General features: G+C 47.0%; 1 protein-coding gene across 1 annotated transcript; it reads left to right on the forward strand.

Moving 5' to 3' along the window:
* Window positions 1–252: 252 nt before the first annotated feature.
* Window positions 253–14,048, forward strand: VCP (valosin containing protein). Its single transcript, XM_061200311.1, has 17 exons — window positions 253–546; window positions 3,772–3,883; window positions 4,069–4,241; window positions 5,340–5,482; window positions 6,052–6,182; window positions 6,916–7,047; window positions 7,984–8,086; window positions 8,739–8,872; window positions 8,951–9,086; window positions 9,445–9,557; window positions 9,966–10,130; window positions 10,220–10,342; window positions 10,603–10,815; window positions 11,013–11,321; window positions 11,602–11,757; window positions 13,080–13,234; window positions 13,385–14,048. The coding sequence occupies exons 1-17, from the start codon at window positions 530–532 to the stop codon at window positions 13,488–13,490; spliced, it is 2,421 nt and encodes an 806-aa protein (XP_061056294.1). The 5' UTR covers window positions 253–529; the 3' UTR covers window positions 13,491–14,048.
* Window positions 14,049–17,552: the final 3,504 nt, after the last annotated feature.

A 17,552-nucleotide genomic window follows, 5' to 3' on the forward strand; every position in this document is an offset into this window, starting at 1 on the left:
TTCGCCAGTCGATCTGGCCCTCTTCCATTCGTTGATTGGTCGAGAATCCCAATCCGTCGAGGAAGCGTAGCGTTGCGGCCAATTGCCGTGGCGTTACTAGGCGTGTTGCATCCCTGAGGCGGGAGCCGGGCAGCAAGCGAATTTCCTGATTGGCTCCGGTCCGCGGGTTGCTGGGGAGAGGCGCGGAGAGGCGGGCGGGAGTCCCCAGGGCAGGCGCTGATTGGCTGAGGTGAGAGCACCTCTCCTTCCGATGATTCGGCTCTTCTCGGCTCAGTCTTAGCGAAGCGTCTGCAGCCGTCGTTTGGGTCGTGGCTGCCGCTGCCCCCTCGCGGATCAGGCGTCAGCGTCTCCCGCCCGCCCACCGCCCCGGTGCCACTGGGAGGAAGCGAGAGGGAGGCCGTCTGCGGGTTTGTCGTTCCGCTCGTCCCCCGCCCGGGAGACCCAAGCCCCGGCCCAGTCCGTCGCCTGCCACCTCTTGTAGCCGTTACCCACGGGCCGCCACAGCCGCCGGCCGGGAGAGGCGCGCGCCATGGCCTCCGGAGCTGAGTGAGTGTGTGCGCGCGCCCGTCCGCCCGCCGCGGGTGCGCGCAGCGGCAGACCCGCTGCGCTGGGTAGGCCCGGCCGGGCCTGGCTGTGGGCGCGTCTAGGAGGTGGAGACAGGGAAGGAGGGAGAGGAGAGGAGAGGAAGGGGGCGAATGAGGAGCCGCGGACCCCTCTGGGTCCGGCTGCGCCCCCGCGCGCCCCCTAGGCGGGGCTTGCGTTGGGCCTGGGTCGGGGCCTGGGCCAGATCGTGCTGTGTCATGCAGGCCCGGGCCGGCGTGACTGGCTTCTCTGGGCGGCCGTCCCGGCCTAGTGAGAGGTCTGCGGGCCCACACTGCTGGCGCGGCGCCCCGGGGGTTGGGGGCGCCCACCTGCGATCCGGTCTGCCACCCGCTCTAGGCCTTTGGTCCCCAGAGAGTGCAGGCCCCGCGGGCCCAACGCCCTAACTGCGCCCGGTGGGCGTGGACTTTGGGCCACGTGAAGGCCTTAGGAGCCCGGAGACCGAGGCGGAGGCCGGAGCAGGGGAAGGCCTGGCGAGCTCAGGGAAGCTCACGACGGCCACTTTTAGAGCCGGCTCGGCCTGGCTTGTGGTTGGCATCGTCTACGACCTGAGTGATGAGAAGCTGTTGGGGAGAGGCGGGCCCTGCCTTTCACATCTGGCCGCTTTCATACTTTAGGCATGTTGTTATTCATACGAGAAGGCTTTAGTCAGTTTTCCTTGATGTTGTGAAATGAGGTTCATTAGGTTCTTGCTAAAATTCAAACTTCAGTTCGTATTTTGTGAGCCTTTCTAGATTTCAGCCTTTGCGGTGTGAGAGTTAGAGTTGTCTTAACTAGTCAAACACACACGTTCCTTTCCGTAAGCAGTTACGTTGAGAAATCCTGGGCCCTCTACTCAGGAAAGCATCAGATAAAACCTGGCCACCTCTACCTGTTTTAGAATTAAGAGCTTTAGATACTGGTGGGGGGCGGGGGCGAGGGGAAGACACCCTCATCCTATGGAAACCCTTCTATGCAAATCACCTTCCTGACTTGAGAGTTTAGTTTTTTTTGAGATGTGTTCCTTTTTCTCAAGTTTCTGAATTGAGATGAAGTATTACTCAGGTGCCTATTTAAAAGGACTGCTTAATAAAGAATTAAAGTAGTCGCTTAGTCTTTAGTTTCCAAGACTAAAAGTCCAAAATTCTTGGAACCTGGCATCATAGACAGTTTCTGATCTCTAGGTCATCTTGATGACTTACCTGAACTCTGTCCAAGTCCCCTGTGGCCCATTGGGGTTCTGGAAAGGGCCTGACTCATGCAGAAGACCAGCGGGATGTCCCCAGAGAGCCTCCGGGACTGCTCTTGGCCCATGATCAAACTGAATTTTCTCATGTAGAGATTACTTCCTTTGATCTCAATAGATAGATGTGGAATTAAAGGTCCTTACTTTAAGGGAAGAGCATCCCACTCATCTCCAGTGCTGGGATCAGGAATGGTAGGCAGATTGGAGGTTTTCCTAGGATGCAGCTTCGGGGTTAAAATACAAACTGATGACTAGAGGCATCTGGCATTTTGTTTTTCTCTAGCCCTGGTCCTATACATCAAACGGGAAGATGGGCAGCCCTTGAAGGGTATTTTAATGCATAGGGGAGAGGGAGAATGGATGGATTTAAATTGCCCTCAACTCTCATATTGACCATGCTTGCTTTCTAGCGTGTTGATAAGCATTGGAAGAGTATGCAGCATTGTGACCACCACTTTGGGGTTGGGGGAGGCAAGTTTAAACCTAAGGAAACTCCACTCTTGGAAACTAGTTTAAAGGGAGTAAATAAAGATGCAGCCTGTGTGAGAGGGTCAGCAGAAAACTTACAGCTTCTTTAGATGAATGGGATTTGTATTTCTTTTGAGTGTATCAGGGCCAAAAGATGTAAAAAATCCCGTAACTCCCTAGCTGGTATTCTAGAGCATAGGCATATTTTTTCTTGCAAGTTGTGAAGGTATTTCCAGTAGGAATACTTTTTTGTCTTCTTTTGTTGACTGATAGATGCTTAGAACGATGCCTGACGTATTTTTTATGTATATGTATACACACACACACACACACACACACGTGAATTTGTTGAGTGAAGAAATAATCCATGGAAAAGGTTCCTTTTTATTTATTTCTTGGCTTCTTCCATTGTCTGGCCCTCTTATTTTGATTAATGCTCATGTTTTCCTGAGCCTTACTAAGAGGAGGTAGCCCTCTTCAGAGGGAGAGCCCACTGAGTCTAGTTAGTGAAGGCTGGAGATGAGCTAAGTGAGAAATTGGTGTCGGATGAATGATCTTAGCTTCTAGGAAATGATAGGAACTATTTAGATAGTTTAAACTCAGTTCAGACTCAGGCAACCTTGATTTGGGTGAGAGGGATTTGGATTTGCCCCATGTCTCAACATTTCTTGGTTTTAACTTTTTGAACCAACCCCATGGAGTTGTGTGTCTTTGCAGAGGTTTCTGAGATTCCTTTTGAGCTTGAGCTTCTTTCTGATGAAGGTTCCAGATCTGTTGGTGTTTTGTGTGTGTGTATTTTTTTTGTTTGTTTTTTCCAAATATGATCGTCTTTATGCTTTGCATTCCTGTGGTACACAGAATGCTCTGGCGTTCAGCAGGTTTAGCCAGTAAGAAGGGTAATTCTAATGATTCTTCATTGTTCCCAGGCTTGCTCTGCGGGGCTTGGGGCCTCCCTGAGCCCTATGGGAGATTGTCTTGCTTGCTTCCTTCTGCAAGAAGGTTAGCAAGGAAAGAGCTTGTGCTATGTTCTGCAGTGCTAATCATACTGACCGTTGATACCATATGCCAGGCGTTGTGTTGAACTTGTATTCATTATCTTGCTTAAGACAGTAATCCTCTGAGATGGGTGCTACTATAGTACGCATTTTACGGAAGAGGACATCAACCTCCAGAGAGGTTAAATAACATGCCCAAGATCCCAGTTAAGTGGCAGGGTTGGGATTCAGACCCAACAGGTCTGACTACAGAGCCCCTTCTCTTAATCACTATTCTATACTGTCTGAGACTATTTTCATTTCTCTAAATACTGCTCAGTCTCCACTTTTATTTTGTTTTCTTAGTTTCCTGACCCTGGGGCAAGATCACTTGGGGCCTTACAGCTAGGATACCAGTACTCAGAATACCAAGAGTTGCTGGTAGAGACTGGTGGGGCCCTTGCTGGAATATGTTTTGGAACTGACTTCATTTTCTCTTTCTAGTTCAAAAGGTGATGATTTATCAACAGCCATTCTTAAACAGAAGAACCGTCCCAATCGGTTAATTGTTGATGAAGCCATCAATGAGGACAACAGTGTGGTATCCTTGTCCCAGGTAAGTTGGGTCCACAGTCCAATCTTTGCTTATTGCACTTAACCTGAGGGCTTTTCCCAGGTTTCTTTTCTCATTTTTCTTGCAGTGACCACAGATAGAGTGGGGTTTACTGGGAATCCCAACCTCCAGGGCTGCTGCTTACCCCCTGACCCAGTGACCCAAAGGCCTTAACCTTCTTTCCTCAGCCCAAGATGGATGAGCTGCAGTTGTTCCGAGGTGACACAGTGTTGCTGAAAGGAAAGAAGAGGCGGGAAGCTGTGTGCATTGTGCTTTCTGATGACACATGTTCTGATGAGAAGATTCGAATGAATAGAGTTGTTCGGAATAACCTTCGCGTACACCTGGGGGATGTCATCAGGTGTGTGTGGGGTTCTTGGCCCCTCAGGGATGGGAGGCCAGAGACAGCCTGCGTTACAAGCAGTACCCCCACCAAGGCCTTGACAGCTGCAGATATTGGGAACTTGCAGGCCATGGGAAGACTTATGTTTCTGGGTTGTCTTTAGGTTTTGGTTCTGCCTCTGGGACTTCAAAACCTGCCTTTGCATGACCCTTGGGACAAGTTGGCATTTCTGTGACTTTCTTGGTACCTTTATATTTTTCTACCAGAGGTATAACTTATCACACCTTAGACCCTGGTTTAGGATGCCATTTGAGTGTTTGTATCTGCCAAGTAACCTTACAGCTGGGTTGCATTAATGGCTTTTGTTGGGGCTGGAATGAGATGGGAGTATGGGCGTGGAAGGTGGACTCGTAGCAGGTTTGTGTAAAGATCCAAGTTAATCTAGGAGGGAGGCATAGTTTGAGCCAGACCTAGGATAGCGCCAGTCTGAGTGATTTTAGACTTAACTTTAGGCAAGAGGCTTCCCCATCTTGGAGTCATCTCTAGCCACTGCTACCCGACCATCTGTCACTTGGCCAGGAGCATCTCAGGCTTCTGATTCTTTTCCATGGATTATAGGTTTCATGTAGCCTTTTTCCTGGAGGTGCTTAGTCACTTTCTCAAGGTGCTCTGACCACCTGACTGAGATTATTTTTTCACTTCTATTTCTCTGACCCTGACACTTGTCAGACTAAGGTCTCCCTTTGTAACATTGGGTTACCAATACTGACCAGAATGGGTCATCCTTGGATATCTCTCACTGAAGACCTTCCCTCTTGTGTCTTTGTGAGGCTTCCAGATGTGTGGGTCTTCCTTTTGGCTCACTGATTGGGAGTGGGCCACCCCAGCATCTTCTTCTAGAGGCTCCCCCTACTACCCCACCCTGCGTGTGACCTGTTCTGCTTGGCTGTTTCTTTGCCCTCACTCCCACCCTACCCTCCTGCCTCTCTTCACCTAAAGCCATCCCTGCCTTTTCTCTTTCGCTTGCCATTGGCTCTCTATGCCAGGCCTTTTTGGACACCCAGTGCTTGGGGCTGCAGTTTGGTTGGTAACGTGGAGTCTGCTTGTCATCCTCAGCATCCAGCCATGCCCTGATGTGAAGTACGGCAAACGTATCCATGTACTACCCATCGATGACACGGTGGAAGGCATCACTGGCAATCTCTTCGAGGTTTACCTTAAGCCGTACTTCCTGGAAGCTTATCGACCCATCCGGAAAGGTGAGAAATAATTCTAGGGACTGAACTTAAGGGTGATTGTTTGTAGGGATACCCAAGAGTAAACCTTGGGATATCTTTGTCTCATTCTCATATGTGTGTCTATACACACACATTCTGTACACATGCTCATGTGTACTCTCTCCTTCCCCCCTTCCTTCCACTCCCCCATTTCCCCATTCTCACTCCTTGCTCCAGTAGAGTAAGCTGTCTTCTCTTTTATCTCTGAAGGAAGAGGTGGGCCATTTTGGCTGTCCAAAGTGTACTTAATATTTAGCACAGTTCTACCATTGGTGGTTGTCGTGAAAGCCTGGGTTATCTATCCCCCAGAAATCAAAAACCTTATGGGCTTCTTTCTGACACCTCAGGTTTCGTTCACTGTCTTGAGTGGCAGAGGGACTCTTCACAGTTTACTTTCTCTTTTTGCCTGATGCTTAATAAGATGTGGATGGGAAGGAGAAAGGGCAATATCTCGTGAACTTGGCATTCTAGATCCCAGGTTCTGATGAGGAATTCTCACTTGGTCTGGTAATAGATACCTCTAACTGCTCTTGTGCTGATTGCTCTCACAGGAGACATTTTCCTTGTCCGGGGTGGAATGCGTGCCGTAGAGTTCAAAGTAGTGGAGACAGATCCCAGTCCTTACTGTATTGTTGCTCCAGACACAGTGATTCACTGTGAAGGGGAGCCTATCAAACGAGAGGTGAGTTCTCTCCCTGATCCCGGTATCCTACTTTGTGATTACTTAGTGGGACAGTTGTGTGGTAGTTCCAAAGAATTTCCAGACTTGATAGCTAAGCTTCTTGCCAGAGGTGGAAAACCTAGCTATTCACTTCTGGGCCTAGGTGTTTTTTGGAAGTATCTGATACCAATAATTTTTAAAACCTAGATTGAACCTAAAAGGTCTAAGTGGTTGGAATAATTTTTGAAGAAGTGGTGCTGATGCTGGCATCTAGACCCCTGTGCATTTCCCACAGTTTCTAGCTTCAGGTCTTAGGGGAGCCCATCCCAGTAAGACTAAGGACAGTGTGATAGGGAAAGGCTATGCTAGAAATCTTTGCCTTGGCATAAATAAATAATTAAGTAAGTAAATAAATAAGTAAATAATTGAAATAAAACAAAAGCAAAAATTGGGAATTCCCTGGCGGTCCAGTGGTTAGAACTCTGCACTCTCACTGCTGAGGGTGCAGGTTCGATCCCTGGTCAGGGAACTTAAGATCCCACAAGCTGCACGACATGGCCAAATAAATAAACATAAAAACAAAACAAAAGAAATCTTTTTCTTGGGATTTTTAGAGTTGTTTTTTGAGGCATGATCCCCTTAGAGGAGAATCTTCTCATACAGCAGATTTCTCTACATCAGATTTGGAGAAACTCAACTTTTGCTGATAGTAGTATTCCTGCCTTCTTCTTTTCTTTGTCTCTTCCATATTCAGGATGAGGAAGAGTCTTTGAATGAAGTGGGCTATGATGACATTGGTGGCTGCAGGAAGCAGCTAGCTCAGATAAAGGAGATGGTGGAGCTGCCCCTGAGACATCCTGCTCTCTTTAAGGCAATTGGTGTGAAGGTGAGCATCCTGGGCTCTGTGGGATATAGTCTAGGGTGGTGATTAACAACTACTTGCTGTCTAATCCTAGGACGTTTTCATACATGTGTTTCATCATTGCCTTGGATTAGAGAGGAAGTACTGTATTTGAGTTTATAGAGGGCTCTAAATTCATTCACGCTACTAATGGTCTAGAACAGAGTGGGCCAGTTAAGTTCTCTGTTGCTTTTTTTTTTTCTTAATTACAACCCTTCAAAAGGTAAAAACCATTTTTATCTCATGGACCCTGTAAATAAAATTTCACCCTAGTTTGCCAACCTGTCTAGAACAGTGCTGCCCAGTAGAAGTAGAAGTTAAGGAAATTTGAGAACTGCTTATCTCCAAAATATTTGAGAACTGCTGGTCTGAAATGTAACATCCCAATCATTCCCGTATCATGGGACACCCTGAAGATGAAAGACAACTTCAAAGAGGAATACTTGTGGTAGTTGGTAAGAGAAGGCATTCCAACATGATAATAAATCCTGGAGGGTTGGGATTACTGGAGTGAGCCTCTGGCCAACACTCTTAAATGTCTAAGCTAGTCCTTGGTTCTTGTCTGTCTAAATTCAGGCCCTTGGCCTAATGGCCTCTTGCTTTTCCTAGTCCCAGGATCTTCAGACTCAGTTACACTAAGAGTCTCTTAGTGTGGTTTCTCTGCTCTTTGTCTCCTATGCATTCATAAGTATTGTCAGCTTTCTAGCAGTATTTTCTCTGCTGCTAAGAGGAGTGAGTATGGTCTGAAGTAAACTGTCTTCCTAGCAGCTGCTGCTTGAGGGCTCACTCTTACTGGTGTCAGAGTTGAGCTCTGATTCTCACCCTCTCTAGATGGAGCCCTTGTCAAGCCATTTTAGGGTGGCTGGGGTTGGGAGAAGGCGGGAGTCTGAACCTAATCACACCTTCTGTACTGGTCCTCAGCCTCCTCGGGGAATCCTGCTCTATGGACCTCCGGGGACTGGAAAGACCCTGATTGCTCGAGCTGTGGCGAATGAGACTGGCGCCTTCTTCTTTTTGATCAATGGTAGGAGTCTTGGTTCGCTTTTTGTTTGGCTGGACTCAACTCTGAGCTGAGCATGACCTAGTCTCATGAGCTGGAGAACTCATGGACATGTTCATTTGTATACCTATCCTCGTGTATACTTTAGTATTTTTATTGTAAAGTACATTGCAGACAGATAAGCAACAAGGGGATGGTATTCTACTCTGGTGCCGCCTGATCTGTCCCCAACTTGAGAAAGATTGTGGACAGGCTGAAGACATTTAAGAGGAGTAAGTTAGAATGAGAACTCAAAATGTCTATGCTTACTTATTTGAGAGGGTTTGGGGGAAGACTGGCTGAGATCAGTGATCTCTTTGAGAATGATATTTAGCTGGTAGAGGTCCAACTGGTGTGCTGCTGCTGCTCTGGCCCGAGGTCCCATAGCATCTGCTGTGATCATTTCGTACTTCCAGCTCAACTGTTAGATAAGTGTATTGAGCTCCTTGACTTTTTATCCTGGCTTGGTGGCTACCCTGGGATAATGGTTGGTAGGGACTGTGAGAAAGTAAGTAGAGGTTATTACCACATTCTCACTTAGGACCTGTCTCTGGACTGGGCAAACAAGATAGCTGATTTCTTTTGAGATTGAGAAAGGATATAGTTTTGTCATTGTATCCATTCTATATGCTTTCAGGTCCTGAGATCATGAGCAAGTTGGCTGGTGAGTCTGAGAGCAACCTTCGTAAAGCCTTTGAAGAGGCTGAGAAGAATGCTCCTGCTATTATTTTCATTGATGAGTTGGATGCCATTGCTCCCAAAAGAGAGAAAGTAGGAACTTACCCGAGGGGATAGTGGGGTGTTGAAAGGTCCTGACTTCACTTCTGACCAGACATTCTGTCCTGACAGACCCATGGGGAGGTGGAGCGGCGTATCGTATCACAGTTGTTGACCCTCATGGATGGCCTAAAGCAGAGAGCCCATGTCATAGTTATGGCAGCAACCAATAGACCCAACAGCATTGACCCAGCCCTACGACGATTTGGTAAGGACCCCAAATTTCTTTTTTTGCTGTCCTTGCTCTTGGGGAGATTGTGGCTCTACTGGCCTTAATCCCATTGATCCCACATCTGTCCTTCATCTAAGTCACCTAATCCTGAGGATTTCTTGAAGCTCTTTGCAGTGTTAGGGCCCAGGGTTCCTTTCCCATATTCCATGTCATGTCTAGGGTGACTACCCATCCTGGTTTGCCTGAGGCCGAGGGATTTTCCAGGATATGGGGCTTTCAGTGCTAACTCCAGGACATTCCTGGGCAAACTGGGATGGTTGGTCACCTTAGGCCTGCCCTTTCTTCCCTCTGCACCAGAAATGATTCCTGTCTATGTTTATGCACTGTCTCACAGGTCGCTTTGACAGGGAGGTAGATATTGGAATCCCTGATGCTACAGGACGCTTGGAAATTCTTCAGATCCACACCAAGAACATGAAGCTGGCAGATGATGTGGACCTTGAACAGGTGGAGTGGTGATGAGGGCTGGCCAGAAGTTAGGATATCTGTTTCCAGGCAGTTGAAGGGAACTGACTAGGGACATAAGCTTCAGATGTGAGGCAATTGATTTTGATTCTTGTGCAGGGGAAGGGAAGTGATCTCAGATTGAATCCAGAAAACTAGGGTTGGCATGTTTCTCGGTTGACACTGAATTAGAGTGAACCAGAATTTGGGGGGCAGCTTTATTTCCAGGCCCCAAGTCCAGGCTTGAATACTTAAAACCCAGCCGATGAAAGGGCCACTAGTATGTGTTCAGGGAAATGGAAGGACCCAGAGATAGAAGTCAGGGGAAGGGGCCAGGATTCTGTTGTCTCTGAGCTTCCTAAGGCAGCTAGATCTCAGAGACAGCATAGTAAGTAGATCTTCTCTCTGCAGGTAGCCAATGAAACTCATGGGCATGTGGGCGCAGACTTAGCAGCCCTGTGCTCGGAGGCTGCTCTGCAAGCCATCCGCAAGAAGATGGACCTCATTGACCTAGAGGACGAGACCATCGATGCTGAGGTCATGAACTCCCTGGCAGTTACTATGGATGACTTCCGAGTAAGGGCCTCTCCCATATCTCAGGTACACACACATGCACTTTGATCTCCCCTGGCAAGTCTCATCCTCAGTTTTTCTTCCCTTTTTAGTGGGCCCTGAGCCAGAGCAACCCATCAGCACTGCGGGAAACTGTGGTAGAGGTACCACAGGTGACCTGGGAGGACATTGGGGGCCTGGAGGATGTCAAACGTGAGCTTCAGGAGCTGGTCCAGGTAGGGTGCTTGGTCCAGGGTGAGTCACTGCCTCAGTACATTGTAATTGAGCTGGGTGATATTGGGGTGTTGTCACATTCATTGCAGAAATTGTGAGCATAATTCAGGAACCTGCTATTCTCTGGTTGGAGGCACTAAGGAGCCTGCTTTTAGGGAACCTGGGTCTTCACCATGGGATGGTGTGGGAGGATGCTTCTGTTTGGTTAGGTTTCTTTCAAACTCTGGAGGTATCCCTGAACCCTCTTTGCTTTTCCTCCTAGTATCCCGTGGAGCACCCAGACAAATTCCTCAAGTTTGGTATGACACCTTCCAAGGGAGTACTGTTCTATGGACCTCCTGGTTGTGGGAAAACCTTGCTGGCCAAAGCCATTGCTAATGAGTGCCAGGCCAACTTCATCTCCATCAAGGGTCCTGAGCTGCTCACCATGTGGTTTGGGGAGTCTGAGGCCAATGTCAGGGAAATCTTTGACAAGGTGAGCTATAGGTGGCTGGGCTATCAATTCACTTGCTTGGGGACAAGTTAAGGGTGGAGGCTGTTCTTTGGGAGAGTTAAAACCATCTCATTCTGGCACCTCAGCTAGGGCAGTGAAGGTCACTTTATTTTCCATTCCTTCTCAGATCTGAGAGATCCGATTGTGCTAATGCTTGAGTCCATCTGTCCCTCACACAGGCCCGCCAAGCTGCCCCCTGTGTACTGTTCTTTGATGAGCTGGATTCGATTGCCAAGGCCCGTGGTGGCAACATTGGAGATGGTGGTGGGGCTGCTGACCGAGTCATCAACCAGATCCTGACAGAAATGGATGGCATGTCCACAAAAAAAAATGTGTTTATCATTGGCGCTACCAACCGGCCTGACATCATTGATCCTGCCATTCTGCGACCTGGCCGCCTTGATCAGCTCATCTACATCCCACTTCCTGATGAGAAGTCCCGTGTTGCCATTCTCAAGGCCAACCTGCGCAAGTCCCCAGTTGCCAAGGCAGGTGCATGGTCTTGGGGTCATGGGGACTTCTGTGAATCTGCAGGCTGTGTGGAGTGGTGTTTGGTTCCTGGACAAGATTCCGTTGGGGATTCCTGGGGTTATGGTTGAAAAGAGAATATGGAAGATTTGAGGGTATTAGGGTAATCTAGAATAAGGAATAAAACAGGGTGGCAGAAGATGGGATAAACTGGAATTGGGAGTGCTTGGATGGTCAAAGATCAATGTATCACAGGGGAGGAGAGACTAAATGCTAAGATAGATATGTTGCTTCTTTTAGGATGTGGATTTGGAGTTCCTGGCTAAGATGACTAATGGCTTCTCTGGAGCTGACTTGACAGAGATTTGCCAACGTGCTTGCAAGCTGGCCATCCGTGAATCGATCGAGAGTGAGATCAGGCGAGAACGGGAGAGGCAGACCAACCCATCAGCCATGGTGAGTCTGCATCCTTTCCCCAGATGTGCCAGTTGGGGGGAGCCAGGGGACAGTCTCCACAATGCCCTAGAGTTAAGAGTATAAGGTTTTGGAAAGATCACCTGACTGAGATGTTTAGCAGGGCGTCAAAAGAGAAAATGCTGAGCATATAACCCCTTCAATCAGGAATTATAAAGGCTGAGAAGAGATCAGCAGAGGAACAAATAGAGCAGGGCTAAGAACCTAGGGTCTGTGGACCTATCCCTGGTGTTCCATGGACCCCTTGAATTAAATGCACAATTTGGTGGTGTGTGTGTGTAAGCTCAATAAAGATAGGGACTCTATATCATCTTGCTTGTTTCCCATTGTATCATGGCACAGTGTTAGAGACTGACTTCACGAATAAATAAATAAATGGCTTTCTTTACCTTTTAGAGGGGGCCTGTGACGTCTCTCCTCCCTCTCATCAAAGCTTATAAACTACTGATACACTGATCCGAGGGCAGTCTCATAAATCATAGCAATTGAGTGGCTTCTCAGTAGAAGAGATAGGGTGTGAGCCTGGGCTGTGAAGAGAGAGTAGAATTTGGGTAAAGGAAATAAGTCACCCAAATAACCTGCTTGAGAAGTAGGATTGCAGGATCTGGGAAAACCTGGGTAGAATTGAAGAGATCATATGTTGCTGGAAGTGAGGCCAGTAGGTAAGGTGTAATCTAGATGTGATAAGCACTGAGAGCCATTGACATTTTCTTTTTAAAAGTTTAGGTTTTTGAGGTATAATTTACATATTGTAAAATTCGCCCTTTTTAGGTGTACTATTTCTGTGCTTTTTGACAAAATACATAAGTTCTATAACTACTACCACAGTTGAGATAGACAAATTTCCATCATCCCCAAAAGTTCCCTTGTGCCACTTTTTAAATTTTTTTAAATTTTTTGGCTGTGGCTTGTAGCACGTGGAGTCTTAGTTCTCCAACCAGGGGTCGAACCCGTGCAGTGGAAGCACGGAGTCTCAACCACTGGACCGCCAGGGGAGTCCCTCTTATACCACTTTAATCAGCTGCTTTTTCCCACCCTAAGCCCTTGGTAACCACTGATATGAATTCTGTCCCTACAGTTTTACCTTTTCCAGAATGCATTGACAGGTTTTTAAGCAGGGCAGTGACTCGGTTTTAGGAAGATTGGCCTGGCAACCTATTCAGGAGAGGCCCACCTTATTGGAGAGGCCCAATCCTCTAAGCCTCTGCCATAAGCTACTGCAGTAATGGGGTCAGGAAGGCCAGGGAAGGAATGCAGGCTGAGCCTTAACTAGCCCCGGTGGTCTGTGTTTACCTATCCTGCAGGAGGTAGAAGAGGATGATCCAGTGCCTGAGATCCGTCGAGATCACTTTGAGGAAGCCATGCGCTTTGCCCGCCGTTCTGTCAGTGATAATGACATCAGGAAGTATGAGATGTTTGCTCAGACCCTTCAACAGAGTCGGGGCTTTGGCAGCTTCAGGTAACTAGGTTTCAGTGGGCAGTGCTTAATTTGTCTTGGGGAACTCTACAACCAAGGTAGTTGGAGCCCTCAGGGGGTTAGAATGGGTAGTTGTGAAAATCCTACACAAGCCCTGCCCTAACCCTCTTTTTTGCCTCTGCTCTTGTGCAGATTCCCTTCAGGAAACCAAGGTGGAGCTGGCCCCAGTCAGGGCAGTGGCGCTGGCACAGGTGGCAGTGTGTACACGGAAGATAACGACGATGACCTGTATGGCTAAGTGGTGGTGGCCAGCGCGCAGTGAGCTGGCCTGGCTGGACCTTGTTCCCTGAGGGTGGGGGCGCTCGCCCAGGAGGGACCAGGGGTGCGCCCACGGCCTGCTCCGCTCCTCGGTCTGAGCAGTTCAGCCGCAGTCAGATTCTGGACCGGGGCTTGCTGTTACAAAAAAATACAAAACAAAAGCGATAAAATAAAAGCGATTTTCCATTTGGGAGGCGGAGAGTGAATTACCATCAAGGAATTGGGCCTTGGGCCCATGCCGTTTCTGTTGTAGTTTGGGGCAGTGCAGGGGACCTCTGTGGGTGTGAACAAAGGCATTATCGCCATTCCCCACGGTAAAGCATCTGCACTTCACTCAATGCTGCCCAAGCCCTCCCTTCTTCCCCCTGCCCAACCTGGGCAGGAGGGTGAAGGGCTACAGTTGCTGGGTGTTTATATAGAGAGTAGGTTGATTCTTATTTTACATGCTTTTGAGTTAATGTTGGAAAACTAATCACGAACAGTTTCTAAACCAAAATGACATGTTGTAAAAGGACAATAAACGTTGGGTCAAAATGGAGCCTGAGTCCTGGCCCCTGTGCCTGCTTCTTTTCCTGGGAAGGGCCTCGGGCTACTCCTCACTGCCAAGGCACTCTTCCAAATGTGAAATTCTAGAAGTAAGATTGCACTCTCTTCCCCTACTGATTAACATTGGTATACTGCTGCCTCGCCCAGTGTCTGCAGTATCACTGGATAGGACTGCAGTGGAGGGGGAGCAGCCTGATGGAACTCCAGATGTGTTGAATGTGGGATCCTCTACCTGTATTTGATGTGGATGGTGAGATTAGGCCTGCAGAGTCCCCTTTTCCTGACCAAGGCTGGATTGGGGTGCCCTCCAAAAATCTTAAAGTTGTAGAAAGATACAGTCTCTGGAGATGGATGTTCTCTTGATGCATCTAAAAATTTCATATGTTTTGCTTGAGGATCACTTACAGTTATGTCCACCTTTATGTAATTTGTATTATGAAAACATAGCTTTTTTTCTAATATAAAATTCTAGTATTGGATGTGTTTCTTTCTAAACGAAACATCCTCCCCTGCTCCTCGTTTTTCAGATGATTACTTGCATAGTTTTGTCCAGGTATAGAGTATCCTCTTCGTTCAGCAAGTACTAACGTAATCACTTAGTGCTTCTGGGATCAGTACCTCGATGCCTTATCGAAGAAGGAGTATGGTGCAGAGAAAATAATCCAGAGTCAAGTTAGTCATTCTAGTACTTATACCAGCCTCTGGTTTGATCTACGTAGGTAGGTAAACTACAAGGACTCAAGATAGTTACACTGGCTGATTAAACTGGGGCATCTTGAACTCACGTGCTGTGAAATAGATATTCTTGCACTTTTGTGATTTGCACTGACTGCCCCTTGTGACACTTCCTCCACTGGATCCTGTCTTTGGTCCTCCTTTGGTTTTCCTACCATTTTAGGTATCCTGACGGCTTAGCTTTCAGTCTTCCTACTCTGAACATTGTCACTCTATCTCATCCCTGTGGCAACCTAACCTCAGTAAGACCAAAAACAAGGTCTTTTGTGGTAAAGATATTTGGTACCTCTGCATCAAGCTATGGGAACAGAACAGAAGGCAAGATCCCACAAAATAGGTAGAGGTACTGGTTGATATGTGATAGAAATTTGTGTTGGAATGATTGCTTTGCACTCACTTATAACACGAAGTGTGTCTATAGGGAAGATGGTTGGAGCTTTATAGATTCTTTAGGAAAAAAAACAATAGCAGACTTGTGAGAGGCCTGGTTTTGCTTCTCACACTTGTGCTTATAACAATGTAGCGTCACACAAGGCACGGAGCTCTTCTGGGGCCTCGAGATTTCTTAGTCTGATAAAATGATTGACAGTGCTTCGTAAACTGTAGAAAGCAGTGTGAGGGACTGTTTATTGTCAAAATGCACCTGCAGAAGCCTGCATACTTAAACCAAGAGGCAAATTGTATAGGCAGTTCATCTTTTTCCCCACAGGGTTCCCAGAAAGAAATTGGAATGTGATCTTACTATAGCCAATCTTCCCACAGGATAAGTGCTGTGATTAGAAGATGGGTTTCTAACCAAGAATATGTCATCAAATTAGATCATGGAGGACCAACAGTTCACCACAGAGGCAAAAGCAAAGATGGAACTATAAATCTAACATCTTGAAATATATTGGGGTCCAAGATACTGATCCTGCCAAGTAGCCCTGAGAGTAGTGGTTACATAATGCCCAGGAGGAACACAGGGCTGCCAGTCATTAGTTTGACTGAACTGAGCAAATGTTACATGGTTTGTTAATCTTGCCCAGCCCTACAACCTACTGAGGGCTTAAAAAGACTTAAGAATATAGGACTTGGATGTTTCATAAAGCTATTCAGAGTTGCATAGACTCATTAAATGGCCCTATGTCAAGTGGAAATTCAGAATTGCATTGTCTTTGAGACTATGAGACTATTTTTCTGGGGGTGGATAGGTGGGGAGAAGGAAAGTACCTTCAGTTCCACTCCTGGCCAGCAGGTGGTAAGTTGGGCTCAGACCCTATAGACAAGTTAGGGCTAAATAAAACTTTGGAACAGAATAGTAACATTAGTGAGAGGAGGCAGAGGGAAGCATGTACCTTCTGACTTTTTCTCAACCAACTATACAGAGTAGAGCGAATGTTATAGATTGGGAAGAGCACTGGTTTGGGAGTGTGGACTTGACCTCACAGAACCTCACTGTCTTTGAAGAGCTTGATAGCCATAATATCAGGAAAGCAGTGCTATCAACAAGACATAAATTGTTAATGGGGCTGCAAGGAAGGGGAAACCGTACCAAGATAGGAGAATCTGAGAAGGCTGTGGAGGCAGTCTGAGCTGGGGGTTAAAGGAAGGTGGGAGGCTTGACATGGGGTCAGAGCATGCTTAAGAAGCATCAGGTTGACTAGCCAGGGAGTGAATCCTGAGAGGCCAAACCACATTGTGAAGAACCTCAAATGCCAGCTGTGAAATTTATTCTAAAGATGCTGTGGGTCCTCTGGGGGTTTAGGCAGGAAAGTAACCGTCAGATTTCAGGGCTAGAGAACTTATTTTTTTCTTTTTTTTTGTTGTGGCAAAATAACATAAAATTCACACAAAAATTTCCAAGTGTACAGTACAGTATTGTCAACCACATGTGCATTGTTGTGTATAGACAATTCACTTTTTTTTCATTCACAGTTCACTTTTTTTTTTTTTTTTTTGCCTCACAGTGCGGCTTGTGGGATCTTAGTTCTCCGACCAGGGATTGAACCAGGCCCCCGCAGTGAAAGCACTGAATCCTATCCGCTGGACCGCCAGGGAGTTTCCAACAATTCACTTTTTAAAAAACTTTTACTTTTGGGAATTTCCTGGTGGCCCAGTGGTTAGGACTTGGTGCTTTCACTGCCGTGGGCTCGGGTTCAATCCCTGATTGGGGAACTAAGATCTGTAATGCAGCCAAAAATTATATAATATTCCCAATAACCAGAGATAATCTTTTTTTTTTTCTTTTTTAGATTGGGGCGTGAGGGTAAAGGAGGAGTCAGGAGGAGGCTTCTGGCTTCAGTATTGGGGTGGATGTTGTACACCCCTTCAAAAGGAATTCGCACATTGGAGGACAAGGTTAAAGGGAAAATAAGTAAGTTTTAGACAGGTTGTATATGAGACAATACTAGTAGGTGGTTAGATAGGTGGATCTGAAGCCTAGAGATGGCTAAAAAATGACCCATGTTTTGAAATACGGCACTTAATGGAATGGGTTCAAGACATTATGTTTTTAATGGTATTGGTAAAATTAGATATCTTTTTTGGGAGTTGGGGGAGTTAGATTCTCTCCTCATACTATACTCAAAAATTAGATTAACAAGCTAAACATAACATCTGTGGGAATTCCCTGGCAGTCCAGTGGTTAGTGCTCTGCCCTTCCACTGCAGGGGGCACAGGTTCAGTCCCTGGTTGGAGAACTAAAATCCTACATGCTGCACGGCACGGCCAAAAATAAACAAACAAACAAACATCCATGGGGGTGCTAGAAGAAAGTGCT

This window comes from Eubalaena glacialis, chromosome 9 (genome assembly GCF_028564815.1).
Source record: "Eubalaena glacialis isolate mEubGla1 chromosome 9, mEubGla1.1.hap2.+ XY, whole genome shotgun sequence".
Lineage (NCBI taxonomy): Eukaryota > Metazoa > Chordata > Mammalia > Artiodactyla > Balaenidae > Eubalaena > Eubalaena glacialis.